The 25,974-nt window shown below is 45.3% G+C and overlaps 1 protein-coding gene across 1 annotated transcript in view; it reads left to right on the top strand.

The window, feature by feature from the left end:
• The window catches only part of LOC139392501 (protein O-mannosyl-transferase TMTC2-like), a 102,328-nt gene that overhangs the window by 71,298 nt on the left and 5,056 nt on the right, over positions 1-25,974 (top strand). Inside the window, exons 7-11 of the mRNA XM_071140501.1 lie at positions 50-128; positions 3,235-3,356; positions 19,868-19,949; positions 22,881-22,995; positions 24,994-25,057. Of these exons, the coding sequence (XP_070996602.1) occupies positions 50-128; positions 3,235-3,356; positions 19,868-19,949; positions 22,881-22,995; positions 24,994-25,057 (462 nt within the window). The remainder of the gene's footprint in view (positions 1-49; positions 129-3,234; positions 3,357-19,867; positions 19,950-22,880; positions 22,996-24,993; positions 25,058-25,974) is intronic.

Raw genomic sequence — 25,974 nt, forward strand, 5'->3', positions numbered from 1 at the left:
ACACTGATGAAACACACTGTGACTAACTGCCCTCCCCCCTCCATGACAGGATGCTCTGTCTGTCTATAAAGAAGCGGTGCAGAAAATGCCGAAGCAGTTTGCACCTCAGAGTCTCTACAACATGATGGGTGAGTAATAGCAGGAAAACATTTATTTTTTCACTAATATTTTGGGGGGATTCTTCCCCCCATCTCTACTCACCAAGTTCAATAAACACGGCACTTTACAAAACAAACACAGTTCATTCATTCCCATACATCAGGGTTACTCGACTCTTACCCTACGAGGTCCAGAGCCTGCTGATTTTCTGTTTTTCCTTGCACACACCTGGTGTCCCATGTTTAAATCCGTCCCTGATTAGAAGGGAAGAATGAAAAAATGCAGTGAAACTGGCTCTGAGGTCCCGGGTTTAGTTTGAGGGTCATATATCATCATGTACTGTATTGTTATCATCCTAGAATCTGGTGAAAGGGAACAAAAGAGGAAAGGTGAGCATTTTCAACTATGGGCTGAAAATGAAAGTTTCCAGTGAAAGTGTTTCCCAGGATCAAAGCCAGGATCAACCCATGTCCGGGAGACTGTTTCTGTTTCCTACCCCAGCTCACCATATCACTCTACCCAAACCACTCCACTCTACCATCACTCTACCCTAGATCACTCTCCACTCTATCATCACTCTACCCTAGATCACTCTCCACTCTACCATCACTCTACCCTAGATCACTCTCCACTCTACCATCACTCTACCCTAGATCACTCTCCACTCTACCATCACTCTACCCTAGATCACTCTCCACTCTACCATCACTCTACCCTAGATCACTCTCCACTCTACCATCACTCTACCCTAGATCACTCTCCACTCTACCCTTGATCGCTCTCCACTCTACCATCATTCTACCCTAGATCGCTCTCCACTCCACCATCACTCTACCCTAGATCGCTCTCCACTCTACCCTAGATCACTCTCCACTCTACCATCACTCTACCGTTGATCACTCTCCACTCTACCATAACTCTACCCTAGATCACTCTCCACTCTACCCTAGATCACTCTCCACTCTACCATCACTCTACCCTAGATCACTCTCCACAGAACCATCACTCTACCCTAGATCACTCTCCTCTCTAGCCTAGATCACTCTCCACACTACCATCACTTTACCCTAGATCGCTCTCCACTCTACCCTAGATCCCTGTCTAGCACAGTGTTCTGCAGGGCTGACAGTCAGGAATTGAAATGGAGTGGACAGGTATCTCTGGTATTCTGTTCATGGGGAAGCAAACTAATTTGTCCGCTGAGGTAGATTTAGTTTGACAGTCTATCTGGAGCCATGTCAGGCATTTGACTTAGCCAATTACTGAAGGTGAAAAGCTGGGTAGTGGCAACAACTTCGCTGCGTGACGGGGAAGACTTGGCACAGGGAGACGACTTTAATCACCCAAATATCCTTCTTAATTCCCACCTATCACATATGATAATTATCCTCATCTTTGATTCATGTAATTGAGGAATATGTGTTTAGAATGACTCGTTCTGGTGGTAGTAGAACCACCTGCTGATGGTCTTCAGTTTCCCCCCCAAAAAGAGATTTCCCCATATTATCTCCATGAAACGAAGCTATTTGATGTGCTTTAAGCAGATAACATCGGTTTCATTCCATTCCAACACCACAGCTCCAAAATAGGCAGGCAATCCTAATGTAGATGTGTATTAGGATTCGAAGGGAATTCAAACTAAGCTGGCTATAATAAGTCATGTCCCATGTTGTGTTATTCTATCACTAATTACATTATTAGAAGCCTTCCTGATTGCATGGTTGAGATTGCTGTGCCGTGTCGGCAACAATTCTTGGGATGACGCGTGGTGGGGGCCTGAGAAGAGGGAGAGTGTTTGTTCAGGTGAGAGGGGGGTTGTCATCAGGGCCCCGGGGATCGGCCCCGCTGCACTGGGATCAGATCTGGGATTCTCACGGCTTTGAGAACAGAGACATTCTCCGAGAGAGACTGGTCACGTTCCAACTGAAATTGGTGTCAGGGGTTTAATTAATTTAACGGAGGAATATTTCTTTTTTATTGGTGGAATGACGAGTGTTTTTAGGAATGGAGGGCTGGAAATGGGTCGGTCTCCATCTGCCTTGTTATCAGCTGTGCACCTGTTGGAGATCTATTATAGAACTCTATTCATCAGACACTGGGAAGCACTGGAGCATGTCATCATTCATGTCAGAGGTCACAGGCAGGGAGAGAGCAGTGGAGAGGTGGCTTCCATGCAACCAGCAGTTTTTACATTGTGCTGTGTAAATACTCTCTTGGTTGCATGGAAGGTAGTGGTGACTCTGCTCTCACCGACTCACTGTCCCTCCGCTCTCCCTCCCTCCTCTGAGAAAAGGGGACAGTCTTCCAGCTGATTGGGAAACTTTAGTCTCGCTGCGTTATTTTTTGCCCCATGCACCAATTCATGTTGTTACTCCTATGACCAGAGAAAGTGAAATATACCTCGATATTTAAAAAAAACACAAGCAGCTAATAACAACGCAAGGTCATAGAATCAAATTGCTATACTCATTAAATGCAGCTGCAGTGCTGGTTTTAGCCTGAGTGGAAGTAGGGAGAACATATTTTATGGCTTATGAAAGTGTTGAACAAAGTGTTGGCAGTGCTGAGTAACAACAAACATGAACTTACTCATAAAAACAGCCGCTCTTTGCTCTCTCTCTAGTCATGGTATGGAAATCTCACAGTATCAACTCTGAGGTATTTGATTGGGCAACGGTAGGCCTATAGGTGCACTTGATTTGCTCTCTAGGCTTGCCAGGTAGACGGAGTTCTACATTCACACACATGAAATGGTTCAAAATGGGAACACTTTACCTTCCCGGGGCTAGGACTGCTGAATCAAGTGCACCAACAGCGCAAAAACAAATAAAAAAAATAGGAATGCAAGGCTTTATCGTTGGGTACAGAAATGTTTGGTGATCGACTAGGAATGCCTTGGATCGCGATGGACCGGTTGGTGACCAATGCACTAGATAGAAAGAAAGGAAAGTCACAGAACCCATCATACCACATCTTTGATACGAGTCTTCCTCTTATTATAAAGTGTCAGAGAAGCCATTGAGGTCATGGGTCTCTCTACGACCCCTTTCCTCTGACCTCTGAATGTTGACCCCCCCCCCCATACAGTAGGAGAGGCCGTATCGCCCATGACCTGTGACCTTTGACCCCTAACAGGAGAGGCCTACATGAGGCTGAATAGGCTGGAGGAGGCGGGCCACTGGTACAGGGAGTCGCTCAGGGCCAAACCCGACCACATTCCCGCACACCTGACCTACGGGAAACTCCTGTCCATCATTGTAAGTCCCTCCTCTACCAACCTCTTTAAGGCCAGACAATTCCTCACATTTTTTACAACAGCACACGACAAAAGATAACACAGAAACTAGAGATGCACTGATGTGAATATTCTGGGATATCTGATATTTCTTTGCAATATCAACCAATACAGACATTTCTGTTTCATTTGATGTCTTTTTTTACCATTCTAGTACAGATACAAACAAAATGTCTATGTTCATAAGGTTAATGAGAAAATGTGTAAAATAGTTTAAATATGGGAAAGGAGTAATCTATTTTCATAACAAAGTGGAATGTTCAGGACAACTCAAGGAAGAGCATCAGGTAATATTGCGTATGATCTGATGTGTAGAAAATAAGATTTGCATTCCTTTCAGATATGCATTGAAATATATGTGACTGGTTACAGGGTCTGAGGCGTTTGACGCTAGTTCCTACTTACGTCAGAATACTTTCAAAGTAGAATTCAGAAATGTTACATTGCCATGGAAACCATATTAATACAATCCAAATGAGAGGAACCAAATGCTTTGTGTGACCCCCATAGCATTGTAAATGTTCGGTTCAATAACACCTTGACCCTCTTCTATCTCTGCCTCTATGAGAATGATCCTTGTATAATATAATGTTGAGAAAATGATGGTTGGACAGCATTAAGATTCCCATGGGGCAGTGCGTACCTCGAGGACATACTTTTCAGAAAACGTTATTTTATTGAAGAATCGGACTTCGACCCCGGGAGAGATGGACATGTCAGACCTGTAGGTGTAGATATCATAATCTGGGTCTGTGTCGTTGTCCACCTGTTTAGGGAACAAAACAGCCCACTGCCAAGTGTCATATTAAAATGTATGTTCAATTTTGTTCGAGGAGTAGAATCCAACCCAGGTGTAATAGAGTTTGTTCTTCCAATCAGTGAAGGTCTTCTTGATGAACAGGCGAGCGCAGGCGTGGCCATCTTTAGTGTAGAGCTGCAGACTGACATCAGAGTCAAATGGAGGTATGTTAACAGGAATCCTCCGGTCAGAGTCATCATGATGTCAGAGTGCAAGTTGATGAGGAGCCTGACCTGCAGGCCGGGGTTTAGGTATACATTGGCGTTGAAGCTTCCGTAGCTGCACATGCCAAGGGGGGTAACAGAGGTCATTTTATTGTCCGCGTAGAGGGCTACCATCATCCCCACACCCAGCAGACTCCATGGGAGCTCGTCATCAAGCTCGAGACCCTGGGTCTCGACCCCGCCCTGTGCAACTGGGTACTGGACTTCCTGACGGGCCGCCCCCAGGTGGTGAGGGTAGGCAACAACATCTCCTCCCCGCTGATCCTCAACTCTGGGGCCCCACAAGGGTGCGTTCTGAGCCCTCTCCTGTACTCCCTGTTCACCCACGACTGCGTGGCCACGCACGCCTCCAATTCAATCATCAAGTTTGCGGACGACACAACAGTGGTAGGCTTGATTACCAACAACGACGAGACGGCCTACAGGGAGGAGGTGAGGGCCCTCGGAGTGTGGTGTCAGGAAAATAACCTCACACTCAACGTCAACAAAACTAAGGAGATGATTGTGGACTTCAGGAAACAGCAGAGGGAACACCCCCCTATCCACATCGATGGAACAGTAGTGGAGAGGGTAGCAAGTTTTAAGTTCCTCGGCATACACATCACAGACAAACTGACTTGGTCCACTCACACAGACAGCATTGTGAAGAAGGCGCAGCAGCGCCTCTTCAACCTCAGGAGGCTGAAGAAATTCGGCTTGTCACCAAAAGCACTCACAAACTTCTACAGATGCACAATCGAGAGCATCCTGGCGGGCTGTATCACCGCCTGGTACGGCAACTGCTCCGCCCTCAACCGTAAGGCTCTCCAGAGGGTAGTGAGGTCTGCACAACGCATCACCGGGGGCAAACTACCTGCCCTCCAGGACACCTACACCACCCGATGTCACAGGAAGGCCATAAAGATCATCAAGGACATCAACCACCCGAGCCACTGCCTGTTCACCCCGCTATCATCCAGAAGGCGAGGTCAGTACAGGTGCATCAAAGCTGGGACCGAGAGACTGAAAAAACAGCTTCTATCTCAAGGCTATCAGACTGTTAAACAGCCACCACTAACATTGAGTGGCTGCTGCCAACACACTGACACTGACTCAACTCCAGCCACTTTAATAATGGGAATTGATGGGAAATTATGTAAATATATCACTAGCCACTTTAAACAATGCTACCTTATATAATGTTACTTACCCTACATTATTCATCTCATATGCATACGTATATACTGTACTCTATATCATCGACTGTATCCTTATGTAATACATGTATCACTAGCCACTTTAACTATGCCACTTTGTTTACATACTCATCTCATATTGTGACGGCCCTGAATTATTTTGAGCCGTCTCAGTGCTTCTCCTTCCAATAGGGTGCTTTCCCTTTAATTCCCAATTAAATAGCCAGCATCAGCTGCGCAAAAGTGGCGTTTTGTGATGGAGACGTGACTGAGGATGTGTTCCCGAAGCTTCTCTATTCCGGTTGTTTTGTTGCTGTTAAACGTGTGTTTTGTAGCCTGAGAGTTTACCCAGGATCGGATCCACTCTTTGCGTCCGTGGACTACTCCTCTCTATTCTTCGTGGCCTTTCTCCGCTGGAGATCTGTTGGCGGATTGGATTGTCTGACTGACCGACTGACTACCACCTTTTTTGTATACGGTATTTCATTTGTTTTGATATGATGTATACGGTGATGATTTATGTAGTTAGATGTAGTTGAGGAATTAGTAAGAGCAGATACGCTTTAAAGTTCTGTGGTAAAATGGTTATATTGATTGTATGATTTAATGCTGGGTTTACGCTACACGGAATGAACGGACCAACATTGCGTGACCAAAGTCACTTGAGTTCACTGAACTCCTTTACCGGGCGGGACTCTTTTTAGGCCCGAGGTACAGGACATTTCTGGAGGAACCAGAACTCATTGTGTTATATTATTATGTGTGTGTAATCCATTGATGTTGCTAATACAACCCACGCAAAAGAATAGTTGTTTTTGAAGTTCTTTCAATGTTTTAAGGGTTTATGAAAAGTTGATTTCCCTTCTGACGTTTACATAAGTCCTTTGTATGGTGTAGACTTGACGGACCAGATGGGACTCATTCCCTCCCAAACTAAAAGGAGAAACCAATGTTTTCTCTGGTAGGCACAACCTACCTGGCACCCCTATAAAAAAAATAACCTCAAGTCAAAACCGTTACATAAAAAATGGCACCCCAGATGGGACAGCACAACATTGAGAACTAACCAAAGCAAATCTTTTGTGTGGAATTAAAACAATGGATTCACCCCAAGATAATGTGCTCATCCATGTCATACCTGTCAATGGGAATATACAGGGCCATTCTGACCATCAAGCTGACAATACAAATCATAATGTGAATGGAGATAATGGAGTTGATTTGGGCCAGAGCCCTGGGAATCTGAATGCTCGGTCTGAACCACAGGCCACAGGAGGTCTAACCAGTTACTCACTTATTGACATGGATCTGTGTGGAAGTACTGAGCTAGCCCTCCCTCTGACACCCAACCTTCTTCCATTGTCTGGTTTATCTCCAGAGGTGGGAGTCTTACAACTTCAAGGTGACATCCTTGATATTCGTCGGACTCAACAACATCTCCAAACTCTTATCCACGATAAATTTAAATGTCTGAGGGAAGAGCAACAACAGAGTGCCATGGAATTCAGAAACTCACTGAGCACTCTAACCCACACACTGACAGAGCTCAGTGAGAGTGGAAGACGGGAAATTACTGGTGCCATGGACAGGCAGTTTGACTACCAACGAAACCAACTCACTGCCACTCTCCAATGGCGCCTGCAACATCATCACACTGAGGTCCTCAAGGACGTTAATTCTGTTTTTTCTCCCATGGTTAACACTGTAGACCACTTGCAAACAGAGCTCTCTAATTGTGTTAAAATGTTGGATGACGTGTCTGTGGACATGGCCTCCATTAAGCACAACTCCTTACACAGAGTTTCTCTAGTGTCCACTTCTGTTCAGGCCACTGAGGGCCAAGCTGGCACCTCTGAAGAGCCAAGACAAGGCCATGCTACAGCCACCCCTTGCAGGATGCAATCCACCATGCATCCTGGTGTTCATTTTCATTGTCCGATAACTCCCTTCCCCTCTACTTCCTCAATCCCTCCTAGCTCGTTTGTTCATGGTGATTTGAGTAGACGTCAGGTGGGGGCGATGCCCATTAAATTGCAATTTCCCACCTTTGGGAAAAAAGATGACAGTCCTGATCCGCTAATGTACCTAGAAAGATGTCGTGACTTTCTTGCCCTCAATCCCCTGGCTGACGAAGAACTCCTTGCCACATTGAGGAATGTGTTGCATGGGACAGCTCGAGACTGGTGGGATGTGGCACGTCTCACCACTACCTCCTGGGCTGACTTTGAGGCCAAGTTTTCCTCTGCATTTCTGTCTGAGGACTACATAGATGAGTTGGCAGACAGAGTCAGGAATCGAGTACAAAGAGAGAAAGAGAGTATCCGTGACTTTGCATACGGTTACCACTCCCTGTGCAGAAGGTGGAAACCTGGCATTGAGGAGGAAGAGGTCATTAAATTGATTTTGAAGAACATCAACCCACTACTAGCCAGTCAACTCCGAGAACGAGTCACCACTGTCGATGGACTGGTTCGCTTGGGACAGCAGTTTGAGAAGGACAGAGAATGCCAACAGCAATATGACCAAAGAAAGAAACAGACACCCAAACAGTTACCCAAGACAGACCATCAACAACAGCCAGAGTCTCAAGCCATGACCCCTCTCATGTTCTGTTGGAGATGTAGCCAAAAGGGACATTCTTCAGCTACATGTCCAAGACCGTATCAAGAAAACCCTTCCAGAAACCACAAATCACAACAGGCCAACACACCTAACTCTCTTCGCAGGAATGACCATCCTTCTCTGGGTGCTTTAACCAGAGCTGAAATCCCAAGAGTCACTGCCTACGCCCCCCCATCGACATCCCCTTCCTTTCAGTTCATACCGCACCAACTGGTGTTACCCCTGTCCATAGGCCCATGGACAGGAAGAGCCATCCTGGACACCGGGTCATCCTACACACTGCTCAATGAGAAACTGTGGAAGGAGGTTAAAGGTCCGCAATACAACTTGAAGCCGTGGACAGAAGGTCCACTCTATCTGGCTGATGGTGAGGCTAAACGACCACTTGGATGGAGTGAGGTAGAGTTCCGCCTGTGTAACCGCTCCTATATGATTCCTTCGGTTATCCTACAAACCAAGAACCTTGCTTTTCCTGTCGTGTTGGGAATTGATTTCATGTACTTCAGTGGTGTCCAGATTGATATCGCACACAATTGCTACTGGTTTCCATACAATCCGAGCAAGAAGCATTTCTTCCAATCAGAAGCTACGAAGTTACATGATTGGGGTTCAAATGTGGCAGTCTTCTCTGCCGTTGCTCCGTTACCACTAACCCTTGATAATCCTTCTGACGATCTCCTTTTACAGGCTGTAAGAAGAGCTCAGCTGGAACATCCAGAGGAGTTAAGGCTGTTGGAACAGCTGCAGAATAATGCTGATGTATGTACTTCAAGGCTAGGACGCATCGGGCTCCTGAAGCACAAAATATTCCTTACACAGGAAATGCCGATCAAGCAAAAGCCATATCGTTTGTCCCCAGCGAAGCTAATCATCCAAAAGGGACTCATTAATGATATGTTAACACAAGATATAATAGAACGTTCCTCCTCTCCTTGGGCTGCTCCTGTTGTCCTCATCCCAAAAAAGACTGGTGGTCTTAGATTTTGTGTGGACTATAGGAAGACCAACAATGTTTCCCAGACTGATGCCTATCCTTTTCCTACCATCCACGAGATCCTGGAGTCATTGTCTGGCGCTGTTGTGTTCACTACCCTTGACCTCAATAGTGGTTATTGGCAAGTTGAGATGGACCAGGAAAGCAAGGACAAGACTGCTTTTGTCTGTGCTGAGGGCTTGTTTTCCTTTAAGGTGATGCCTTTTGGATTAAAGAATGCACCTGCCACTTTCCAAAGACTGATGGAGATTGCGTTAGGTGAGCTCAAAGGGAAGATCTGTTTCGTCTACCTGGACGATATAATTATCTACTCCCAGAACAGAGAACAACACTTTCAAGATCTTCAAGCAGTGTTGGACAAGCTAAGAGAAGCTGGTCTGACCGTGAATATGAAGAAGAGCAACTTCTGCCAAACTTCCCTGAAGTTCCTTGGCCATATTGTGTCTTTCGACGGCATTCATGTGGATCCTGAAAAGACCAAGGCGGTACAAGATTTTCCTGTGCCAACCACACTCAAGGCCCTTCAACGGTTCCTTGGGATGGCTGGATGGTACCATCGGTTTGTGTCGAACTTCTCCCAGGTGGCAGAACCCCTCAACGCGCTGAAGCGAAAAGGAGTGAAATTCCTATGGACGGCAGAGTGCCAGACATCCTTTGAAACCCTGAAACGACACCTCGTCACACCTCCCATTTTAGGTCATCCCAACTTTGATTCCCCTTTTGTTGTTTACACTGATGCAAGTGATGTTGGACTTGGTGCTGTCCTAGTCCAACAGACTGGACTTGGCACTGAAGAAGTGCTAGCGTTCGCCAGTCGGACATTGAATGGAGCAGAACGGAACTACTCCACAACCGAGCAAGAGTGCCTTGCAGTTGTCTGGGCTTTGGAAAAGTGGAGGTACTACCTGGAGGGAAGACACTTCACTGTGGTCACTGACCATTCCTCCCTTGTGTGGGTGTTCAAGACCAACAAACCAAGCACCAGACTCATAAGATGGGCTCTACGGTTGCAAGAGTTCACCTTTGCAGTAGAATACAGGAAAGGAAAATACAACACTGTTCCAGATGCCTTATCCAGAGCTCCTGCTTGTGGCAACGGTGGCCCTCATCTTACATGTGCTACTGTCCTGTCAAGCAGTCGAGACTCGCCCAAAGCAGACTTTCCCATCTCTGATGAGACCATATGGAAAGCCCAACAGGATGATCCAGAAGTACAGGCTTTGTACCAGACTATCCTGGAAGATGGAGAAAAGATGGTCAATCCTACCACAAAGCTGACCATCCTGGAAGACAAAGTCTACCGTGTTGTACAACTACCACACAGAACCCTCTACCAATTGTACATACCTGAAACTCTACGCCTACAACTGCTTCAACATTTCCATGAAGACCCATTAGCTGGTCATTTGGGCAGGTTTAAAACCTACAAGCGGTTGCAAGCGTTACTGTACTGGCCACATCTGAGCATGGATGTGAAGTCACACATCCGAAACTGTCAGGTTTGTCAAATGTACAAACCAGAAGGTAGAAAGCCTGCTGGCAAGTTGCAGCAAACGGTGGTTACCCGACCTTGGGAAATGCTAGGAGTGGATTTGATGGGTCCATTTCCTAGAAGCTCCAATCAGAATGTGTACATGCTTGTGTTTGTTGATTATTATTCAAAGTGGGTGGAACTCTTTTCCCTGCGTCAGGCCACAGCAAGGACCGTCTCTAACATCCTTACGAAAGAGATCCTGACTCGCTGGGGAGTGCCTGATTACATCCTGTCTGATCGAGGTTCCCAATTTGTCTCTGATCTCTTTGAGGAGACCTGCCAAAGATGGAACCTGAGACAGAAGTTGACCACGGCCTATCACCCACAGACCAATCTCACTGCGAGAGTAAATCGAACCTTGAAGACAATGATTGCTTCCTATGTAGGGACCCAGCACAAACACTGGGACAAGCACCTTCACGAGTTTCGATTTGCCCTGAATTCTGCTGTGCAAGAGTCCACTGGAGTCACACCTGCAGAGCTGAACCTAAGTCGTCCCCTCCGAGGACCCTTGGATATGGTGCTACAGCCCCAGCAGATTACTCCAGACGCTGCTTGCTATGACCAGGTAGTCCATCTCCATGACTTGAGAGCTCTTGTCTCAAAGAACATGACCCAGGCTCGACTCAAGCAGAAGAGAAATTATGATAAGAACAGACGAGACATGCAGTTTCAGCTTCGTGATCGGGTGTGGCTTCGCTCTCATCCTTACTCGAAAGCTGAACAATTCTTCTCTGCCAAGCTCGCTCCTAAATGGCAAGGACCATATAGGATTGTGGAGCAGATGGGCCCTTTGAACTACCGAGTGGTGAAAGAGGACACAGGTGAAGATATGCGCGTTGTCCATGTCTCACGCCTTAAGGCCTGTTACCCCTCGGCTGAGGAATTGGAGGCGATTGAGCGCCGCAAGATCTTGGATATCTTTGAAGAGGAAAGTGAGGAGACTTTTCTCGGATTCCCAGACCCAGAAGTCTCACACCTTAAGGCCTGTGACCCCTCAGCTGAGGAGCGTGAGCTCCAAAAAGTCATGAGAATTTTTGTAGAGGAAAGTGATGAGAAGACCTTTCTCGGTTACCCCGACCAAGATGTGCCTTCCAGGGCAATGGTCGGCTTTTTCCAGGGGAGGGGGTGTGTGACGGCCCTGAATTATTTTGAGCCGTCTCAGTGCTTCTCCTTCCAATAGGGTGCTTTCCCTTTAATTCCCAATTAAATAGCCAGCATCAGCTGCGCAAAAGTGGCGTTTTGTGATGGAGACGTGACTGAGGATGTGTTCCCGAAGCTTCTCTATTCCGGTTGTTTTGTTGCTGTTAAACGTGTGTTTTGTAGCCTGAGAGTTTACCCAGGATCGGATCCACTCTTTGCGTCCGTGGACTACTCCTCTCTATTCTTCGTGGCCTTTCTCCGCTGGAGATCTGTTGGCGGATTGGATTGTCTGACTGACCGACTGACTACCACCTTTTTTGTATACGGTATTTCATTTGTTTTGATATGATGTATACGGTGATGATTTATGTAGTTAGATGTAGTTGAGGAATTAGTAAGAGCAGATACGCTTTAAAGTTCTGTGGTAAAATGGTTATATTGATTGTATGATTTAATGCTGGGTTTACGCTACACGGAATGAACGGACCAACATTGCGTGACCAAAGTCACTTGAGTTCACTGAACTCCTTTACCGGGCGGGACTCTTTTTAGGCCCGAGGTACAGGACATTTCTGGAGGAACCAGAACTCATTGTGTTATATTATTATGTGTGTGTAATCCATTGATGTTGCTAATACAACCCACGCAAAAGAATAGTTGTTTTTGAAGTTCTTTCAATGTTTTAAGGGTTTATGAAAAGTTGATTTCCCTTCTGACGTTTACATAAGTCCTTTGTATGGTGTAGACTTGACGGACCAGATGGGACTCATTCCCTCCCAAACTAAAAGGAGAAACCAATGTTTTCTCTGGTAGGCACAACCTACCTGGCACCCCTATAAAAAAAATAACCTCAAGTCAAAACCGTTACAATATGTATATACTGTACTCGACACCATCTACTGTATCTGCCTATGCTGCTCTGTACCATCACTCATTCATATATCCTTATGTACATATTCTTTATCCCCTCACACTGTGTACAAGACAGTAGTTTTGGAATTGTTAGTTAGATTACTTGTTGGTTATTACTGCATTGTCGGAACTAGAAGCACAAGCATTTCGCTACACTCGCATTAACATCTGCTAACCATGTGTATGTGACAAATAAAATTTGATTTGATTTGGGACGTTTGCACATCTAATTCTGGCGTGCCCGTTGTTCCAGTTTTCAGTTGATCTCACCTCCAGCTTGATGTCAAGGCACTCCATGTGGTTAGCAACCTGAGTATGTTGAGTATTTGAAAATGTACCCCCACACAGCTGGTTAGTGAATTCCCTTATGGAGTATGTCTCTGAGAAGGATCTGGAGTGTGTATTGTAGCCGGCAGCATACAGAAACACAGACACACTGTCCCCCCAGTTGTTAGATCGGCTCTGGGTTCCTCTCAGGAGGATGACACTTAAGAGGAAGGTGTTATCGGGGTCATACTGCTTGCTGCAGGGGTCGTCTTGTGGGTAGTGCTGTGTTATGTAGACTGCCTCCACCACATTCCTCTGCATTTTGAGGATGATTCTGTCCCTATTGTTCTCTATGGACCAGGGCATGAGGTAATAGCTTTGAGTGACGTAAGGAGGTAGGTGCCAAGCCCTCGTGGAGACTGTCTGTGTGTTGAGATTCCCTACCGTGTAGGAAGCCTGTTCCTTCAGGGAATGAAGCACCTGTTTAGCGTTATCGTAGCACTGGAAGCCCCAGTCTCCCCTCGATGGCACAAAGAGTGGTGTGATTAGGCTGTTGCTGTTGGTGTTGTTTTTTCCAATGAGGACATTGTTAGCAAAATGGTGGAGTAGCATCAGGCCATGGCGTGGGAAGCTGTGGCCAAATTCAAAGTTCCTGCAGTTACTTATGGAGTTGAGAGTTGGCAGATCTGCAGAGACCAAAGCCAGGGGAAGCAACAGGTGGAAAGAGCAAATAGGCTTTTTCTCTCCATGGTGAACGTGTTAGAAGGAGAATGACTGTCGAATGTCTGTCTCAATCTACAGAGATGAGTGGGAAGTCCTGTAGGTCCAGTTTATATTGGGAGTGTGCTATCCCTTTCAAGGGGCAATCTGCAGCTCAAACAATAACACATCAGTCAACCCACCACTGTTTTGGTAAAGGGAGTGGCTGTAACCTATTTCAAATTCATAGACAGAGCTGTTGATGCAATGACTGGCCATCCATGATATCAAAATGATAGTTTTAACCATGTGTTGAGGCTATACAGTGTTTGTTAACAATTACACTGTTTATAAACATTGGAGTAAAAGAAGCTTATATTTTGGGTTCTGATGGGGTATGACAGTTGAACTAAACTCATGAGGCATTTATACAGTAAGTTATATTCTTCAATTTAAAATCCCAAAACAGATTTAGTAATCGCAGATTGCCTCTTTAAGAAAGGCTTCTTCAGTGTTAACCACTAATTACAGTAGCCACAACACAACGGATACAAGACCAATGCTGTCTGATGGAAGTGACTATCCAACTCTTACCTGTTCCTTGTGAACTACCTCAGAATAGCCCTTAACTTCTTCTCTCAGTTCTAAACAAAATGCGGCTCGCTTATACCACACAGGCACACACGCTCTCACCAAGCCAAAACTAGTCAAAACTGTGCTTTGCCGCACAGGCTACTCAGGTGAATGCCGCACAGTGTTTCCTCCGACACATTGGTGCGGCTGGTTTCCGGGTTGGATGGCGCTGTGTTAAGAAGCAGTGTGGCTTGGTTGGGTTGTGTATCGGAGGACGCATGGCTTTCAACCTTCGTCTCTCCCGAGCCCGTACGGGAGTTGTAGCGATGAGACAAGATAGTAGCTACTAAACAATTGGATACCACGAAATTGGGGAGAAAAAGGGTTTAAAAACTTCTTGCTCCTACCTGAGACGCAGATGTCTCAACTAGACACCTGGAAATGCAAATGTGCTACGCTAAATGCTAAATGTACTCGTTAAAACTCAAACGTTCATTAAAACACACATGCAGGGTATTGAATTAAAGCTACACTCGTTGTGAATCTAGCCAACAAGTCAGATTTTTAAAATGCTTTTCGGCGAAAGCATGAGAAGCTATTATCTGATAGCATGCAACACCCCGAAATACCTGAAGGCGACGTAAACAAAATAATTAGCGTAGCCGGCGCTACACAAATAGCAGAAATAAAATATAAAACATTCATTACCTTTGACGAGCTTCTTTGTTGGCACTCCTATATGCCCCATAAACATCACTATTGGGTCTTTTTTTCGATTAAATCGGTCCATATATACCCAAAATATCCATCTATGGAAACTGTGTGATTCAGAAAAAAACACAGTTTCAAAACGCAGCGTCATTTTTTTAAATTAAAAAAGTTGACGATAAACTTTCACAAAACACTTCGAAACACTTTTGTAATCCAACTTTAGGTATTAGTAAACGTTAATAATCTATCAAATTGAACACGGGGCGATGTGTATTCAATAGCTCCACGTCTTCAAATCATGTTTGGGAAATCTCTCTTCCAAGACGTCCTGTCGGAGACCGGATGGAATGGAATCTCTCTCCTTTGTTTGACCAAGAAATAACTCTCAGGAAAATGACAAGACTGGCGACATCGTGTGGAAGCTGCAACCTCGGCCCTATTTAATTTGGTGTCCCTTAAACAATACATGCAAGTGGCGCATGGATATTTTTTTCAGTTTTCAGTGACCAGTTTTTCTTGCGCTTTTCAATGAAACACACGCTCTGTTATAGTCACAGCCGTGATTTAACCAGTTTTAGAAACTTCAGAGTGTTTTCTATCCACACATACTAATCATATGCATATACTATATTCCTGGCATGAGTAGCAGGACGCTGAAATGTTGCGCGATTTTTAACAGAATGTTCGAAAAAGGAGGGGGTAGACGGAAGAGGTTTTTAAAATAAAAAAAATATATATATATATATATATATATATATATATATATATAATATAGCCTATATGCACTGAGTATACCAAACATTAGGAACATTTTCCTAATATTTATCTGCACCCCCTATTGCCCTCAGAACAGCCTAAATTCATTGGGACATGGACTCTACAAGATGTCGAAAGCATTCCACAGGGATGCATTCCACAAAGAAGCTTAAAAATCATTCTTTAACCTGTCTCCTCCTCTTCATCTACACTGATTGAAGTGGATTTAAAGTGAATCATTCTTTAACCTGTCTCCTCCTCTTCATCTACACTGATTGAAGTGGATTTAACAAGTGACATCGATACGGGAGCATAGCTTTCACCTGGATTCACCTGGTCAGTCTATGTCATGGAAAGAGCAGGTGGTCATAATGTAGGTATTGTTAACCACTAGACTACAACACTTTTTAACACTTTTAACAGAAAGAGAAACGTCCTGCAGCTGTACTGGAAATGGCCTCTAACATCATTGCCAATACCATCAATGTAACTACAATCTGTCTCTATTCTAATCCATTCACTTCACTCTTTGTCCTCCAGTGTCCTTCCTGACTGTCCACACAATCTCAAATAGGCTTTGGCTCACACAAAGCGTGATGAAGCAAAGCAAACTTTCATGTTGGTAATAATCACAGGGGTTACGTATAATTAGACCTAGGCCCGGGGGCTGATGAATAGTGAGTGAGTTTGGGCCCGGCCAGTTCATTCCATTGATTTCCCTGTCTGGGCCAGAGGAGCTGTGATCATTGTAGAAAGCCTGGAAGTTGATAGATCGAGACTGAGCTGCATGTTGAGCAGACAGTGGCCCAGATCTAAAGCCATTTTGGACTTGTTGAACCTTGATGGGTAAATGAATGCTTTTGTCTTTGGTGGCCTAAAGGAAAAACTCACCTAGGATAATGGTATGCAAACGCAATATGGGTTTTTTATGTTAGGCTAATTGCAGTTTTTTGAGATATTTGAGGTAAAATAGCAGAGAGATCAACTTCTGCCACTATAAACTTTGTTGATATGACAACCAAGGAGACAATGGATTGAGGAATAATTATTGTCTTATGGTACAAGCTTGGAATAAAACAGACCTGTCAAAATATCAGGCTCTCCGCTGGGTGTGTGATTGTCTCAAGGTCACAGCCATAGGGAATGTCTTTATGGGGAGTTGTGTGTGTGTGTGTGTGTGTGTGTGTGTGTGTGTGAGACATTATTAAATGTGTGTGGTGTTATGAAGCTCACCAGCTAGGCCTGCTGGGTCCAGTATTTCCTTCCCAGACTTCTCCCCTACAGGTTTGGCTGTTTGTTCTGAGGTGCACTCTGCCCCCTAACCCCCTTCCATCCACCTCTCTCATTCACTCCCACAGTGTTTTGGGGAGAGAAAAACGTGCGTGACAACATGTGTTCACAGCTGACTTGGGTTAGTTAGGAGGACTTTATGGAGAGGAACCCTGTTAGAACCCACTGAACCAGTCCTGCTGAGCCCTTGTGAGGAGTTTGACCTTCTGTTCTTCCCCTTCCACAGCCTGAGGTAACTGAGGTACTAGGAATCTACAGGAGGTTTTGCTCTTCAGCGTACCACATCACCTATCCCATCTCTCCTTCTATCCTCCTCACTGATATCGGAGGGGTTACAGCTGCACCCCTAGGGGTCCGGTCTGGGCTGAGGAAGGGTCTCGCTCCCAAACTCACTAATTTCCCCTTTTCCTAATCTGATTTGAGTTCCATACCCCAAACCCCCACCCCCAGTCTCCCTGGGTTCAGACCCGAGTCACCCCAGCACAGCTGGACATCTGCTGGGTCCCCCAGGTCCCTACATCCGGGGCCCTGAGCCACGAGTGGCCCCTCATAACAGAGCCCTTCAACAACAGGAGATTAGGACACGACCAGACCCGGAACAATGGTCTGCCGGACAGGACTTAATGCAATTACCCCGCTTCCTTATTAAATCACTCAATCAGGGAGAGATTTTGGGCCGTCTTGCCACGGCGGACCTACGTATTGATAATGCAGCTGGCTCATAAGGAGTCAACCGACTCGGGGAAAGGGTCAAAGTGTCAAACTCAAGTCCCGCCTCACCCTGACGTGTACTACAGTACGTGACTTCACTGTTTCATTCGTAAAGAGTCATGTACTTTAATGGGGTTAGTGAGGTTGTATAGATTTGTGGTTTGTTCTTTGTTCAGTTTGGCTTTGAACTCTTCGTTCACAGTAACCAGGTTAGAGTCTAGACTGAGTCTGCGTCAGAAATGCCACCATAATCCTGATATAGTGCACTACTTTTGACCAGGGCCTTTCTTTAGGACACAGCCAGACATGACCAGAAGAGCCCTATTCCACCCGGTAACCCCCAGTTCCTGTCTCAGATCATCTCCCTTGAACATACATCACAGGAGAGTGTTGTCGTCAGGCGGATAATTACACAGTGCAGAGTCCTGACGTGTCTTACCAAGAGCTAGGCACCGCTCTCTGTCGGAAGGCCTCTCTCCCGTTGCTGGCGCTGATGTTATTTACGAGCTCTGTGGCTGGCTACACTCGGAGCCGGCGCTAACGCTAACCGCTAAAGCCCTCTGTGGCTGGCTACACTCGGAGTTGGCGCTAACACTACCCGTTAAAGCCCTCTGAAGCCGGCTACTCCCTCCCAATACAGGCTTGAATATGCTAGATAGGAGTGTCAGAGGAATAAAAAAACAACCTTATCAAGAACTTAGGATAAGACCCAGATCCAGACAGTCACAGATGTTTATTGACCCAAACAGGGGGCAGGCAAAAGACAGGTCAAAGGCAGGCAGAGGTCTGTAATCCAGGGCAGAGTCAATAAGGTACAGAACAGCAGGCAGGCTTGGGGTCAGGACAGGCAGAGGTTCGTAAATGGGTCAGAGTCAGGCAGGTACAGAACGTCAGCCAGGCTCGGGGTCAGGGCAGGCAGAATGGTCAGAACCGGGGAAACTAGGAAACAGAAATAGAAAGAGCAATGAGATGGGAAAACACGCTGGTGAGACCTGACAAGACAAGATGAACTGGCAACAGACAAACAGAGAACACAGGTATAAATACACAAGGGATAATGGGAAGAGATGGGTGGAGACAAGCACAAAGACAGGTGATACAGATGTGTGTGACAAACCTAGCATTCATGTACATTTAACGTTGCGCACCTCTCGCAATCCTACTAATGCGACACGGCCCAGTCCATTGAAGGACCACAGTATTGTGTTCAACAGTCCACCTTCTGACTGCGGCTGGGAAAGCAGCCAGGGAAAATATGGCATAAAGTCATCTGGACAATTAGTTGTCTTCATCTTTCATTTAGAGCGAACACGGGCATGAGAAATAGTTAATGAACCTAACCTAATATGCCCAGTCCACTTATTCTATGTAGAATGGCAAATCCATAGCCAATATGGAAGCAATCAGTGCTGAAGCGTGAACAACGGGGGGGGGGGGGGGGTACACACAGAGGCAGCGGTATCGCTTGCAGTTTGTTGCGAGGCTATAGTGCGATACACACTCTCTGACTGAGAAAAAGTGATAGTGTGACACACACACACACACACTCTGCTGCTGGGGGAAAATGGGGTTTGAAGCGTTCTCTATGGAGTACAGTTTCCTGGTTTACAGTTGAGGCCCTGCTACCACGTGTCAACTCATGCATGAAAGCGTAGGAAAATAATCCGTAGCAGATGCAGAGTAAACGCAGAGGATTGTTGTTGCCCTACAGGATATGCTGATTGTTTGAAACAACCTGGCACATCAGGGGCATATGGAACGGTTGTTCAAATTTACTGCTGATTTCCCCGTCCACATCTCGACTGTGAAATATTTGCTAAATCTCATTTACGAGGAGAGTGGGTGGTTTCTGGTTTCTCCTGCATGTTCAATCTTCTACCATATGGCAACTCACGTCTGTTTTGGGTTTTGAGTAAATCTAATTGCAGCCGCACAATTACGCCCGTGCCAGAAACAGGAACCACTGCGAGAGCTCGAACATCAGCTAAATCGCAATTAATGACTGAGGACGACTTGTAACTGATCTACAGTAGCTAATCAAACGTTCCTGTTTTGTCTCCTAGGGGCAGAAGACTGAGGCAGAGGGTTACTATCGAAGAGCCATTCAGCTGGACCCTTCCAAAGGAAACTGCTACATGCATTATGGTATGTACCAGAACTCATATGAAGTACCGCGCACATTGCTTCATTTGAGCCAGATCCTGCCGGAACAGGATCCGACACCTCTGCGTTTTGGACTGATTTGTTCTGGAACCTATTTGCCTATCCGGTACCTTTCATGGCATGAAACATTAACTTTTTGTAATGTACTAATTTGAGTTGCTTCTTCGTCAATTCTACTGCCCCCCCCCCCCCCCCCTCCCAATTCTACTGCCTGATATTCTAATAGTTGATTCGGGTTGCGCCGGCCTGAATTTACAGTATGGATTGTGCATCATTGTATCCTATGCTTGAGACCAACTCGTGGCTGTGTGAGATGTGTGCCTGTATCTCTCACAGAACTAGAATGAGATTCACTTTCTATGATCTCTCTCCCTCCCTCTGCTCCGATAGACATGAGCCTGCAACTCTCACCTCTCCAGCGTTGCACTTCATCATTGATTTCCTTGTAGAATCATAGCCAGACGAAGGGTTCTGGAGGAGCTGCAGCACCCCTGATACATTGAAATACATTTGCCAACGTTACAGAATTACTGCTGTCTGTTCAGAAAGAATTGAAATCATTCAGAATAGCCTACTACACCATGAAAATGACTATATTTTAGTCACAGAGGATCAATAGCGTCTTTAAAAACGTGCCTAGCTGTGGATTGTGTGTAGCCCAATAACAAGGCATAGCCTACAGTGCGGAACACGGCCAACCTGTCAGTAAACAGCATGCAGACAAGACAGGCCTTTCACTATATTTCAAATACAATCGCAGGAAAACACAGGTTGGAAAGAAAATGGCTCCTGCTGAAAAGAGAGGACTCTAATTTGTCTACTGTAGGCTAACAAAATATTTGATTAACTTCCAAATATTGTTTTACAAAGTAAAGCAAGAGAGATATGTAGGCTTCTGGTAGGAACGAATCGGCTATCACCGGTGAGAGAGCTGAGCATCATTGGGTCAGTCGGTGACACTGGAAAGCATTTTTAGGACTTAGTATCCTCCTCATATTATAGCCTGCAATATGTCTCCACACATCTAGGCCTAGGCTATTGATGGATTCAACACAAAGTCCTTTTCATTTATCTCAGATTCTCAGTTTGTCGGTATCAAAGTAGCCTGTCATTTCCATCATTTATGCAGCATTAAAAAATATTCAGCCAAAGTCTCCAGTCATGTAAAATGACATAGAATTGCATGAAATGTGTTTCTAAAAGGACACATTTTTTCCGGACCCTAGAATATTAAAATGGTACCCATTTGTGCAACTTCTGTATGCCACTATGCAAATGTGATGATATGCATTCAATGCTTTATTATAAAGGGGATTTTTTCTCTCATGCGTTCCGTTACCTCAGAGCTCCCCAGGTCACCCCCTCTGGTGCTCACATTTTGTTCCGGCACCTACCGATTTACAAATTAAGCACTACACGCGCACAAACAAACACACAAACACACACACACACATACCATTAAACTACTCCATGTAGGGACTTGCTACAGTAACAGTGTATTGTAGCTTGACCCCACCATAAGAACTTACCTCAGGCAGTTTGATAAAGACACCTTATCCACAGTACTCTACAGTACTCCCACATAGCACGTATAAAGTGCTTGTTAAGTGTAAAAAACATGTCCTGTAGCCACTTTTAAAGCCACTCTCGTTAGCTAAAGAGATATGCCTGCCTTTAGTTTGGTTTGCATTTGGTATCAGGTTGTATGAGGTCATACATACAGTAGACCTAATCTCCACATACTTCGAGGAAACCGGATCGGACTACACCACCACCGATAAGGATGCTGCCTTTCACTGATTGAGGAGAAACGCTATAAGTCGGTTAGTCTGCGTGCGCTTCTGTAAATGCTGCCATTCATATCGTCTCTCCCTCTCTCCCTCCCTGTGTCTCTCTCTCTGTGTATCTCGGTCTCGAGTCTCGGGTTTGTGTTTGGGTCCTGGCGGGCCGTGTTGCTTTCTTTGGACAGAGTCATTTGCCCTCTCTCTGCGATCTCCTAGCCTCTTTTCAGAGGTTTATTTTTACTGGCCCCCAACACCTTATCGTAATCGGGCCGCTACAGCCATTCCTCCTCCACTGTGACTGGACTGACTCCAGTATGTTGTTGGTGAGACTGTATGAATGTGCTTACAGACTCTCTGAACTGTGGGACAGGGAGGGCGAGAGCTGACATGAGAGGTCAAGCCTCCTTTCCTGCCATTGTTCAGACTAACACATGCTCTGATGCAGGGAGCATGCATGTGTCACGCTACATGTGACCCGTAGCAACCCTCTGCATTCAAGTGATGGTTATTGCTGACTGACACCCAATGAGGTATGACATCCGAGACATAGGAAGACTATTTTTACAGATTCTAAAAACCTGTGAAAAAGGATACCTCACGTATGCAGACAAACACGCACACATGTTGGAACACGCACGCACACAAACACACACTCTGCACATTACACAGTCCAACATAATATACCATCTGCGTCCCAGACATAGTAGTAATGTATTCCTCCTCAGCAGACTCCTGTGGAGGTAGAGCCAGTTGGTCCTGCTCCCAGGGGACTTACATGAAACTCCTTCGACTCAGCTGGACTTCCACAAATCACTGAGCATGACAAAAACCCTCACTGTCTCTCTCTCCTCTTTTCCTCACTCTCTCCTTTCTGACCTTCTTTCTGTCCTTCTTGCTGCCCTGTCCCCTGAACCCATCTTTTTGCTTCCTATTTTCCTCTTTCTTTATTTCTCTTTCTCTTTCTTCCTTCCTTCCTTCCTTTCTTTCTTTCTTTCTTTCTTTCTTTCTTTCTATCCCCTCGGTGTCTCACTGTCTCTCTCTCTTTCCCTTTTTTTGTCTCTCCCTCTCCCTCCCCTTTATCTCTTTCCATCTCTTTCTCGGTCTCTGTTTCTCTCTGTCTAATGGACAGGCCAGTTTCTGCTGGAGCAGTCTCGTCTGGCGGAGGCAGCAGAGATGGCAGAGAGAGCTGCAGATCTGGACAGCTCAGAGTTTGATGTGGTCTTCAGTGCCGCTCACATGCTCAGGTGGGTGTGACAGCGTATGAAAACGGTATTACAGTGCTTAAAGAGTGCCTGGTATTTTCGCAAATGTTGCCCAATCAATCAAATGTGTTTATAAAGCCGTTTTTACATCCACAGTTGTCACAAGGTGCTTGGCAGTGACCCGGCCTAGACTCCAAAGAGCAAGCAGAATTAGAAGCACAGTAGGCAGGAGCAACTCTCTGTAAATAAGAGAACCTAGAGAGGTATCAGGCTCTGAGAGGAAGCCCAACCTCACTACAGTAAAATAACAGAAAATACCTTACTGCATTTCCTTACAATACTGTAGGTCTTCAGCACATGTAGAATTTCTGTTGGATGTATTCAGATGTCTTAGTCGTGAAAATATCAGAAGGTGTCTCTGAAGGTTAATTCCTCGGAGATAGAGAGTTGGTTGCCACGGCATTTCATCATTCACGACTCAATCAATATTGCATTGTGCCCGCTAACACACTCAAAGACACTTCAGGTCTGACGTCTAATAAGATAATGGCAGTTTGCATGGAAACGGTCCCTTTCAAGTCGTTTGTATGGTTCAACTGGTTTTATAGTTAATATACAACACATGGAAACAGCGGTTGTAGTTTTGATTCATGCTAGTGACGTTTCAGTCCAGGGCTTGTAAAGAAACACAGGCATACCTCGGGAGAATTTGCTGTTCGGCTTGGCACGTGTGAGCACAGACAGCACATACATTTTATACGTTTGAAATAGGGGTCTGCAAATCCTCTCAACTCACTGCAACTGGAGGAAGTATCGGAAACGACGTCTCTTAATTCCTTTTTGCTCTTCATATCTGGAAAAGTAACTGAAGCTACAGCATCCTTCATCCAAAGTGTAGTGCTGCAGAGGATTTGAGAGTTATATGTCGACTGATCGGCAAGGGGAGTGCTGCTTGGCTGTGGAGAGTAAAAACGGAGAGACAAATCATCATATTCTGGCCCTCTTCGATATAAGCCTACTGCATCGAGGAAAAAACACCATGACATATTCACTCAACTAATCCTGTAATACGACACTCTTAGGACTGTGCTGAGACATTCTGATGCAGACATGTCTTTGGGTGTATTAATGCGGGTCAAAATGCACCTCTTACTCTCTGTTCTGTACGGCAAATGAATAACTATTTGACACTTTGGATGCCACCAAATTATTGTCAACATCAAGCATTAGACTAGGAAAACGTACTTTGTTCTGAAACTCAGTGGTCCTCGGTCTTCATCCAGACTGTAGAAGTGGTTTGCCATATCCTTGTACACCCCGTGGCTCTTCTTGACAGAGACCAATAGGGTAGCACCAAGTTTGGACCCGTGAAAATCAAAGTCAAAGTCCTTACCTGTTGCGTAGTGTCAGCGTTTCCTTCTCTTTGATGAATTTTTCAAAGCCAAGCTCCAGATTCTCCCAACGTTGTAGATTGTGTAGATTCTCTCAGATGCAGTGGGAAACACCAGCGCCTTCGAAAAGTTGACAAAAACAAGAGCAAGGAGTAAGTTAAAGACGTTGTTGAATGGATGGAGAATGGATCTGAAGAGTCAGGCATGAACTTGATATGAATGGAATGATGAAGCACTACTAGCTAGTATTCCCAAGGCAGACTTTCCTTAATGCAAAGTTAATAGAGACATATTTCACCGGGTCATACACCTTATGAATATGTCTGGAAAGACTTCTGCCTTTATCTAATTAGCATTAACATACTAAGTGCAGTTAGTATCAGAAATATATGCAGCATAGTGTTTCAGAGTCATTTGAGGGAGTATTTTTCAGCATCAAAGTGCCCTCAGGATCTCAATACTTTATGGGAAATATTAAATTATAATGAAAGAATGCTTCTCTATCCAATACATAACTCCTTCTGCCGTCATGTCACGGTAATACTGTCAGACTCTGTGTAAGCCATGTGTAATGATGACCTCTATTGCCCTTCCTCCTCTTGCCATGCCTCCCTCCCTCATCTCTGTATTTCACTATCTCCCTCTCCAGACAGGCCAGTCTAAACAAGGCAGCAGAGCGGCATTATGAGCGCGCGGCAAACCTCAGACCAGACGTGAGTACCTTGGCCCAATGAGCCTTTCTTACTCAAACTGGTGGACATGCACACACACACACATATACACACTCCACCATTACACACAATCAGCCCTAGTCCACCATGACTGCTCCATCAACGCCTCCCATTGTTTGTTAGAACTGGAGAGCAGGATCTTTGATTCTATGGTGACTTATGCGCCATTTTGAGTCACGAGAGTTAGCTTGGAGGCTGTTTGAAGTCTGGAGAGTTAGCTTGGAGGCTGTTTGGAGGCTGTTTGGAGTCTGGAGAGTTAGCTTGGAGGCTGTTTGGAGTCTGGAGAGTTAGCTGGAGGCTGTTTGGAGTCTCATATTTTGTCATTGTTTTATTTAACCCTTATTTTAAGTTGACTGAGAACACATTCTCATTTACAGCAACGACCTGGGGAATAGTTATGGGGGGGGAATAACCAATTGGAAGTCAATGGAGGGACTGGGTAGGCTGTGTTATTCATTTACCAGCCATTTTGGAGGGAGTTTTCATAGGGGATTTAAGTTGATATTCTCAGACAGTAAAGCTTTGTAGAAATGGTAAGTGCAACAGCTGTCCTTGGCACACACTCTTTCAATTGTTTCCTATAAAATCATCTTGTCTGTATGTCAGTATGTCTGTGTGTCCTTCACAATCAGTTTGTCTGTAACAGAAGTTAGTCGGTATGTCCGTGTCTCGGTGTCCTTCACAACAGTTTGTCTGTAACAGAAGTTAGTCGGTATGTCCGTGTCTCGGTGTCCTTCACAACAGTTCCCAGTCAGACAGTTGTATTTATTATTCAGTGTAATTCACAGAAAGGCCAAGGTCCTCTAATCCACACTCTCCAACAAGTCAAGGGTTCGGCAGTAAAGCCCCTCTTGTCTTTGACATTTCGCTGTGCCTGTCTGCTTAGCCAATGTCAAGTC

This window comes from Oncorhynchus clarkii, chromosome 33 (assembly GCF_045791955.1).
Source record: "Oncorhynchus clarkii lewisi isolate Uvic-CL-2024 chromosome 33, UVic_Ocla_1.0, whole genome shotgun sequence".
Taxonomy (NCBI): Eukaryota; Metazoa; Chordata; class Actinopteri; order Salmoniformes; family Salmonidae; genus Oncorhynchus; species Oncorhynchus clarkii.